Source organism: Asparagus officinalis, chromosome 8, assembly GCF_001876935.1.
Source record: "Asparagus officinalis chromosome 8, Aspof.V1, whole genome shotgun sequence".
NCBI lineage: Eukaryota > Viridiplantae > Streptophyta > Magnoliopsida > Asparagales > Asparagaceae > Asparagus > Asparagus officinalis.
The window spans coordinates 1,205,175-1,214,942 of record NC_033801.1 but is presented as its reverse complement, the minus strand read 5'-3'; the positions used below and the strand labels follow the sequence as shown (position 1 = coordinate 1,214,942).

The following is a 9,768-nucleotide window of genomic DNA, read 5'->3' as shown; positions in this document are numbered from 1 at the left end:
ATCATTAGTCCCGGGGACCAAAAGAAAAGTCATGAAAAAAGTACCAGAACTGAACAAGTGCACATTATAAAGCTAGTCATTTTGAAACTCTACAAATCGGTAAGCATTTTTCTCAAAGAGATGTCAATAGCATCCATCGATTGAGTTAGGCTCAAGGTACCGATTCAAGGAGAGTTCATTATTTCATACTAAACACTGAACAGTAACCATAGCTTTATTTCAATGACTTAGCATAATGTTCCTGTTCTGTGTGTGAATATCTCAAATGATACAGCCATAATACTTTAATTTAGTACATTCACATTTTGACATTAGCTTGATGATGACAATACAATTTTCAGTCACACAGTCGGCAACAAATAAAATAGTGCTCATAAGAATTTCACGAAACTTTCCAATTAGCAAACTCAACAATCCGAACTTTACAATTACTTATAAACTTGTGGGTTGGGTATGCAATAAACATTATGCTAGTGACATGATCATGAACAAGATAAAAAGCACCGCATTCTATTTCTTGACGTTTAATGGAGAATGAAATTTGGAAAAAAAATAAAAAAAAATTACTGGAGGCCATAAACAAGCAAAGCTCCAACTCCCGCAATCCCGGCAACCAACCCAATAATAACTCCAATAGGCGGCAAGCCACCACCAATAGCTTTCCCTGTGTTCACATCATATGGCGCAAATCTCTTCTTTGGTGCTTTACACTGAGGACAAATATATGAATCGGGCTGTAAAATAATGAGATTTTATCAGCGGTGGATAAATTTTAGTGAAAAATTAGTATGAATTTTAATTAAAGAATAATAATGCCTGCCTGTTCATCAAAAGGCTTTTGGAGCGTGTAAATGAATCCACAGTCAAGACATATGTGGGTTGCTCGGGCCTGAAAGTTTTTATGTTGCATATCAAATCACAATGTACTAAGAAATAATAGGAGAATAAACAGGATTGAAATCCTTGCCTTTTGTGTTTCTGTTAATTTTCGACCAAAACGAGGTGGAGCTGGCCTTTTGGGCAAGCGCTTCACGTTGACTTCGGCACCTCTGAGTGAATATAGAGTAGTATAAGAAGGGAGCTGATATGGTTGGAGTGAATGTATCTTTTTATTTGTAGGGGTTTATACCGCATACACCCCTGTAGTATTGTTGTTCTGAACTAAATTAATATCTCCCAGTGGTTTCATTGTTGCAGATATACCCCCCGAGTAACTTCACTTTTACACTTTTAACATTAGGCGAAATTTTGGCAGATACTGCCCTCGGTGATATTAGCGAGTCTATCTGAGGATAAAAGAGTCTATACAGCCCAAGAGGTCTATTTGCAACAATGGAACTACAGAAGTAGTAAGTTCCCATGTGCAATTAACCCCTACTTCTTTTGTTATTGTAATGATCCTGTTATCTTCTATTTTGAATCCTCCGCGTCCTTCAAAATCTTTTGAAATACAGTTGGAAATTTTGATTAAAACTTGTCCATGTGCACACTGATCATCTTGAGTTTCACAGGTTTGCCTGATTTAGCCATTTAGCATGCATAGAGTTCTAAAACTGATAAACCAAGAAAGTTGTGATATTTTTCTACCTAATTTCAAATGATTAATTTATGATCTACTACAAATGTGTTTAGGTCTAAGCACTCCTTTTTCCAATCAATAAATTTCCAAAAGTCACCAAACTTGAATTCTATGACCACAGTACAATTCACTGAAGAAATGCTATTCAGCAATTTCAGTTCCTTTCGCTAACCATTTATCATATGCACATCAATATATGAAGAAAAATAAGATGTACCTGCTGACAACAAAGTAAACCGAGTCAGGTTTGGCTTGGATGGCAGTTTTGGTGAATCCCAGCTTATCAGCAGGCCAGAGTTCATCGCCAAAGAAACTGCTCGTGTATAGAACCTGATCCCCAGCTTTAAGTCCAGCCTTTGCAGCATTTCCACCATTATCCACAGCCTAACAAAATGCACATTAGAATACATTCACTAGGATACATAATCCTTCATTCTGAGAATTCAGCACATAAAACTGAATCAAATGAGCCCTTTAGGCAAACTAATTATAGTTCAATTAAAGTTTCTGTACTTCACTTAACTAGTCCTATCATAGCATGCACAAGAGAATTCAACTGCACTCTAGCCTTCATTGTACATTGGGTTACTATCGCCAAATTGCAGATAGACCCTCTGCAAGTTTATTGTTGGAGATGGAACCCCGGGATTCTTAGCTCCGTTCTGGGATTCTCAACTCCGTTAGTTTCGCTTTAAGATTGGGCTTCATAAACTGAAACGTATGAGCCCCATAAACTGATTTGCTTACTATAGACTTACATTTTGATCATCACACATGACTAATATAAACGGTATAGTGGTCTGTCCGCAATTAACCCTCGTACATATGCCTGTTATAGTTGCACGTATGCAGTATGCCTACAATATTTCCTTCAATCTAATATAACATGCAATATGCCTACAATATTTCCTTCAATCTAATATAACATAAACATTGACCAAGTAAATCAGTTTGGAAAATCCTCTATTCAATCTAAAACTCACAGTAATTACGACCCCGCCACCTGGTTTTTGCCCCAGCGTAAGTCCGAGAGGCTTGTCAACCTCGACTTCGATGCTCTTCGAAGCTCCAGCCGTCTTCGCATTAATCTGCAACCCTCCCGTTGCTCTATTTCCTCCACTCTTCTTGAATTCAACCGCGGAGTATCCCCTCTTCCCTTCCCACAGAGAAATCCCATGGAATGTACTTTTCTGAAACAAAAAAAGCAAAAATATAGATTCAACCCTCTTATTTTGAGAAGAAAAGTGGGAAAGTATGAAAACTTACCTGATTCTGGGCAATGAGAGATTTGTTGAGAGAAGAGATTGGCGGGTTTCTTTGAGAGTGTTTGGACAGGGAGATGGAGGAGGAGGAGGGAGAGGCAACTGCAGAGGCTGACATTGTTGAATGAGGCTAAAAACTGAAGCTTTGGATTGGTGGGAATGAGGAGAGAAGAAAAAAAGTGATTGGCTTTAGAGAGTTTGTGGATGGAAAAGGGTGAAGGAAAGAGGATAGAGGCGTAGGAGAACTCAAGCCACTAGTTACTTTTTGGAGGGAGTTTGCTCAACACAAGTGACAAGTCCATGGGCACAATGAAGTGATACGTATTGGTGCTAGGGGTGCATTCGGTCCGGGTAATGGCTCGGATATGATACTTATCATATTTATATCCGCTTATTCATCTCGGATACGGATGTATCTCGGTAAGAAAAAATCATATACATGTCCACCAAAACCGGATTTGGATACAAATATACATGCGGATATGCATGCGGATGCAAAACGGATATGAGAAAACTCGATACTATTGAAAAAAATATAGTTCATGTGATAGAAAAGAGTTCATTAATATGTTCATTATATCTGAAAAGCTGATATTAGATATCTTGATCATCAAAATTAACCTCAAGTCCATAATCTAAGGATTTAAACTATTGTAACAGTATGACCAACATGTATTCGGATATTTCGGATATGGATCCGGATATTTCACTGCAAAAACATATCTGTAACCATATGCTATCAGTTACAGATTTGAGTAGCCATAATCGGTCGCCTATTAAAGCACAATACCCTATTTTTTTGTCTTTTGGTCTTCCAAGTTATGAACCTGTGAGTAATCTACATATCTTTTGAATTTCCAGGTTGTGAACTTGTAAAATAGCTTACATCTTTTTGAATTTACGGGTTGCGAACCTGTAAATTTCCTATCATTTCTTTTGAGCAAAATCGTTCCTTCGATCGCCTACACCGTTCCGGTAGAAATCCTTTTTTGAAAATAACAATCGCAGATATAAATCCCCGTGTTTCATTTAGAAGAATTTAATACAACATTTCCCGCTGGAAAAAAATAATGTCCCCAAAACTTATATAAAGTTTCCAAGGAGAGGAGGGGGGCTGTAAGTACTAAAATCTTCTTAGGGCGCGTTTGGTTCGGTGTTAAAGAGGCGTTTATGCTTAAAGTCTGACACAAATGGGACACTGTGTCAGGTTTTCAAGCTCAAAAACACCGAACCAAACGCGCCCTTAATGCACGTATGAGGAATGATTGTTAGCAAATTGTACTTTATGCCTTACGCGCAAATGGCGATAAAGATTACAATAAAAATATAATTAAAATTCAAAGATCCATTTTATCATCATTACGCTCAAATTAGGCGGGGGCAAAGAATGCTTACCCACGTCAGCGCTCCCGCCGGTGGGGTCCTATTTACTAGAAGAAGAAGAAGAAAAAAAATGGATGCATGAACCTACGCAAGAACAAGATCCATCAGTGTCCACGTGTCTTACTCACGTAGAAGCCGTATTACATTTTCCTGTTCATCGCTTTTCAGCAGATCCGCTCCGTCTCCTTCCTCCAAAAAAACCCCCAATTTCAACCCCAAAACCCTAACCCTAACTTCTTCCTCCATTAATGGCGATCGCGACCTTTCTAGTCCTCCTCCTGTTCTCTCTCCCCTTTGCATCCTCGATAGAGCAAGAGCAACCACAGAATCAGCAACAGGAACAGCAAATTCAGCAGCAAGATCAAGTCTTTTCTCTCCTCGAACGCCACGAAGCTCAGCTCAACCGACTCGAAACGCTAATCGAGTCCCTATCGAAGTCCGTCTCCGTCCTCGAATCATCTCTCTCCTCGAGATCCGTACCCTCGATCGCATCGCCTCACTCGATCGCATCCGCCAGGCTGAAGCCCTTGTTCTCGGAAAAGTTCGTTTTTTCCGCCGTCGCCCGCCTCGAATCGGAACCCTCGTGCGCCGCCACGCTACCGTACGCCGACGCCACAGGCGTTTCCAAGTACTTCGCCGTCGGCGATCCACGTGGCGTCACCTACGTGCTTTCTTCTGTCGGCGAGGTCGTTCTCGAGGTTCCCGCCGTCTCGGACTCTCCGGTGACTGCGATCCTTTCGTATGCTTCGGCTTCCAGAAAGAACGAGAGTCTTCTCTTCACTGGTCACGCTGATGGATCGATCGCGGCTCATAAGGTCTCGGAGTCGAACGTTGGAGGTCTGCTGAGGTTGGTTATGGTTGGGTCTCGGCCGTTTGTTCGGGGGAGCCGAGATCTCGATTCGCCGCCGGTGGTTGTTCTTGAGCTGCACCAGATTGGGAGGACGAGGTACATTGTTGTTGCTGATGGTGGTGGGAGAATTAGGGTTTTTACGGAGAATGCTGGGACTTTGTATGGGACGGCAATCACATCGTCTAGGCCGCTGGCCTTCATGAAGCAGAGGCTACTGTTCTTGACGGAGACTGGTGCTGGATCACTGGACCTCAGGTTATGTTTTTTGTAGAATAGTCTGGGCATTGACAAATGTTAGTATTTGATAAGGAAACTTTTATCTTATTAAATCAGATAGTAGTTGCATGTTCTAGTTCTTAAAATTTATGTGCTTCCTCTATTGACTTTTGAAGGCGACGTTCCTTCTAACCCCACTAAGATTTACGCATTGAACATAAAATTTGTACGTAAGAGCATATAACATGGGATGAATTTTAATGGGTGGAAACAATTCCTTTTAAACCGATTAAAAATCTGAGCATCAAACAAAAAATATTGCACTTCAGAGTATATACATTGGATGAGTTGAAGACATTATCTGCCATTACTTTTATTTGGGGTTAAACTAACATATTTGAACTAGAAGACTAATCGGGGGTAAGTAATGTATTTTGAGGAGCTTATTTTGTTATATCTACTTTTGGGGTAATCCCTTCAGAATAGATGAGATCTCGGGGACCAATATCTCGAAAATGCTAAAACCTATGCCTGTTTATTAGCATCATTTTCCTTGTTTCTTTTATGTTATTGAAGGTAAAAGTTAGAATTCTGTTAGTCACCACAAATAAGTAAAGAACAAGAAAAATCATGTACTACTATGTCTTCCATTTAAATTATATCAGACTCCTATAAGGCCACATCTTTAGTCAATGACATTGTATTGAGTGTATACTTTTGCAAGTTTCAGCTTTATGAACATTTTTTCTCCCGACACTGCAGGTCGATGGTGATCAAAGAGAGCGAGTGTGAGGGTTTGAATGGTTCACTTGCCAAAGGTTATGTTTTTGATGGGTCTGAAAGGGCCAAGGCATACGGTTTCACTTTGGAAGGTGACCTTATCCATGTTGTACTCTTGGGGGATACCGGCAACCTCAAGTGTAGGGTTCGTTCCATCCGGAAGTCTGAGATTGATAGTGGACCTGTTTCGATACAGGCAATCAGAGGGTACCTTCTTGCTGTAACTCAAGACAAGATCTATGTGTACAACGTCTCTTCTCAGTATTATGGCAGAGTTGGAGCACCTCGGCCTCTGTTTCTTTCCACCTTCCAAGAGATCAGGTCAACGTTCTTGAATACTGATTCTATAACTGATGGGTTCTCATCGCCAAACCCTCTCATTGCTACAGATCGTGAAAAGCTTGTAGTGTTGGGGCTCGGTGGTGGGTATATTGGTATATACCGGTCAAACTTCCCAGTGTTCAAGTCTGAGAGCAATGCTGTGTTTTGGACTGTCCCTCTTCTCCTCTTTCTCTTGTTTTTAATTGGAATTTGGCAGTTCTATGTAAAGAAGAAGGATTCCCTTGGTTGGACACCTGAGGAGGCTTTCAATCCCACCACTGCATCATCTGGGAGCCTTTTGGTTCCTGGTCCTGGTGAGAGAGCATTCGGGGATGTATCACGAGGTGGTGACTTTCGGGAACTAAGAGGAAGTGGCCTCAGAGGCCCTTCTAGAACTTCTAGGTATGCTGGAGGATCTTCAATTCCATTTAGGCCTTCTTCTTCAGATGCTGCTTTTAGGGGCACTGCAGATTTGAAATATAGAGCGCAGAATCTCGACACTCCTCCTGGCTTCCCTGCAAGAAGAGAACCCTTGTTTCCAAATGCCCAAGTTGTAGATGAACACGTCGATTGAGTTTTCTAATGCACTTTGAGGTCTTCCACCATTCGATCTTTGGTTGGCCTAGCATGCCTTCGTTGGGGGTTCTATGCTTCTGATGGATTTTGTTGTAATTTTAGAAACACTGTAAGAGAATTCACTGTAACACTTCTGAACTGTGAAGCAAGATAGAGATGATATGGATTAGCTCATTTTGTATTATTTAACACTTGCCAAGGTAATGTTATGGACCACAACATGAATTAAGGGATTCTTTTAACTTATTTTTGTTGTTTTTTCTTTTATTGAATGTCATGTAGTTGATTTAGTGGTCATATCATCCATGCTCTCCAATTAGTTCACTTGACAATTAAATTGCGCACAAAATGGCTTTTCGCCATAGTCCATAACTATTGGTTAAGTTGACTTTGGTAGCATTTATGTGGATAATCGACTCGTTTGCTTGACTTGTTAGGTTCTGGGACAAAGGAAAATGTTAGATTTGCTCTCTTTGTGTGTGTGTGTGTGTGTGTGTGTGTCCCTTTAATGTTTCTCCTCAGCAGTTCAGTTTTGTTGATGGAAGTGATAATAAGTTCTTTGATACCATAACATCATCTGTGAGTAAAAGAGTCAACTTACTGTAGCTTCAGATATATCAGTAGCTTGGATATTTTTAAAACAGCAGATGCACATTTGGAATGCAATGCTTAATAATAAAACTTTAGTCAAAATCAGGTACTTTGTATTTGGAGGGCATTAGTACAGTATTCATCCTACTGTATCTTTCTACTCTACATGGTCAGTGTATACTACGCCCTTGATAATATTTGTTGTATACGTTTTTGAGGAAATTGGGGTCAAATTCATATTGGATCCTCAGGTAAACATATTCACTGTCAACATTGTTTTTTTCTATATTAATCAATAATGAAATTGCAATTTTATTGACTATAGTTGAATTCACTGTTCTACTTAAAGAAGGAATATAGCTATTTGCTACTCACAGTAGATATGTTACTAAAGATTCCTTTCTGCGTCCAGATTGTTTTGTTCTCCAGGTTATGCGCATCTCCAGGTGTAGCTGATTTGATGAAGAAAATAGGAGTCAGTACTCTTCCTGTACAAACCTCAGTAGATGATATTGCCAAATGGTGGCTGCGTTATGATTAAGGTTTGGTACTCTTTCCTGTTACGTATGTCATGTTGGTTTTACTGTAATGGCATCTTTAAGGTTTTGCGACGGCCAAGGTTGGGTTGATTGTTTTTTGAAGTTGAATTGTGTTTGCTTACTCTCAACTGGAGTGCTCATCGATCGTATTTTAGGTTAAGTGAATCCTATATTGGTTACTTTCAGGTCAGCTATTCTTTACTTTTCTCCAGAGATTTTGATCGTGGAATATTTTTAGTAGTTTTAAAGCTACTTTTGCTGGTATCATTTTGGTTCCTCTATTACCAATCAGGTTGTTATCATACTTTATGAGATATAACAGTATCTCTAACTAATTAGAATCGGTAGCTTGTTGTCGGGATCATATGGCAGCTAGTTTTAAAGTTTTATCACCCCTGGAGATCCTCCACGTCCAGCAGCTCAATATAGGGGTAACTGGTCATGAGGAGGTCCTAACTACTATATTATTATTATTATTATTATTATATCGCTGTTCTTGATACATACATTCAGTAACATCTGATGAGCACATTTACAAGGCATTCAAATCTTCAAGTTCGTGCAAGTTCGTGCAAGTTCATGCAAGTAGGTTAAATTCATGATGGTTATACTATGGGTGTCAAGATGGAGTAACAATCCTGTCAGAGCATCCCACTGTAGGGGGTGATCTGAACCTTACGATTGGACTAAAGGGGGGCATTTTGGTCATTTACTTGCTCCCCATTTGGCTCAGATCCTCCCGCACCGTAGGGGAGGTTCTGATAGGAGTCGAAGTGGCCACACTACACTTTTAAAGACAAATTGAAGAGAATGTCACCGTCTAAGAAATACTATTATTACTAATATGGTAAGTATTTTGGTAAATATGAATGCACAAGGCAGACTTGTTTGAATTTCGGAAAACCTGATACATGCATATCGAACAAAATGTACAAGGCGAACTTGCACAATGACATATGTTTGGCCTTTGGACGTGTAATTGTGATCAGCAGGGCCACATGAAGCAAAATTAAACCCAGATCTTATAGTAAGAAACCTGATCCAAAACTTGAGTAACGCAGCAAGTGAAAGGACCGATATTCCAACAGGATCTCCAGCAAGCGATATACTTGTGTTTACTGCCTACTCCTGTAAGTTTAGCCAAAGGCTCCTTTTATCGGCCTTTCTTGCTCGTTTCTCTGTTAATATCAACTTTACTTTTTATAATTCCTAAGGTTGAGAAATAGCTTGATAATGCCAGCAGTTCGATTTTAGTTGCATTTATTTAGGCAAGCCATGAGCAGCACTTCAACTGCTGTCAAAAGTACAGACGAAGGCGTAAGGGGAAGTGAAATGGCAAATGTACTCACAAAGACAAATCAGCTTCGATGTGTTCTTCAAGCCTGATGAGAATCAAGGAGAGTGAGAAAAGGTGGAAAGCTTGCGAGATGATGCATTGTTAGTTTTCAATGCGACCTTGTTTGTTTTGGCATCAGAAACTGCTGTGTTTTTTTATGAACAAGCTGCTGCATCTACTCTGCTGTTGATGATTATTAGGAACGTATTAGTTCTCGTCACCAAGCTGGAGGCCAGGAAGATGGAGATTTTTAATTTATCTCTAATCAAGGAATGAAGAATTGAATTATATTGAATATGTAACAGCTTTTTTTTTTTTTTTTTTTATTTTTAAAT

The 9,768-nt window shown here is 39.8% G+C and overlaps 2 protein-coding genes across 2 annotated transcripts; one reads left to right on the top strand and one right to left on the bottom strand.

Annotated features, from left to right (window-relative positions):
• On the bottom strand, positions 350-3,104 carry LOC109822183. Its single transcript, XM_020388344.1, has 6 exons — positions 2,846-3,104; positions 2,563-2,769; positions 1,797-1,963; positions 968-1,049; positions 821-889; positions 350-734 (listed from the first exon to the last, which is right to left on the bottom strand). The coding sequence occupies exons 1-6, from the start codon at positions 2,957-2,959 to the stop codon at positions 564-566; spliced, it is 810 nt and encodes a 269-aa protein (XP_020243933.1). The 5' UTR covers positions 2,960-3,104; the 3' UTR covers positions 350-563.
• LOC109820094 (uncharacterized membrane protein At1g75140-like) lies at positions 4,263-7,215 on the top strand. The gene is made up of 2 exons (XM_020386165.1): positions 4,263-5,329; positions 6,053-7,215. Exons 1-2 carry the CDS (start codon positions 4,473-4,475, stop codon positions 6,963-6,965), a joined length of 1,770 nt encoding a protein of 589 aa, XP_020241754.1. The 5' UTR covers positions 4,263-4,472; the 3' UTR covers positions 6,966-7,215.

Bases quoted from the DNA above. Each gene is read 5' to 3' on its own strand.
- LOC109820094 (XM_020386165.1), top strand. From the start codon at position 4,473: ATGGCGATCGCGACCTTTCTAGTCCTCCTCCTGTTCTCTCTCCCCTTT. The intron at 5,330-6,052 runs GTTATGTTTTTT...CCGACACTGCAG, and splicing joins GCTGGATCACTGGACCTCAG to GTCGATGGTGATCAAAGAGA.
- LOC109822183 (XM_020388344.1), bottom strand. From the start codon at position 2,959: ATGTCAGCCTCTGCAGTTGCCTCTCCCTCCTCCTCCTCCATCTCCCTG. The intron at 1,964-2,562 runs GTGAGTTTTAGA...GCATTTTGTTAG, and splicing joins GTGGCGGGGTCGTAATTACT to GCTGTGGATAATGGTGGAAA. The intron at 1,050-1,796 runs GTACATCTTATT...ATATTCACTCAG, and splicing joins GTTTACTTTGTTGTCAGCAG to AGGTGCCGAAGTCAACGTGA.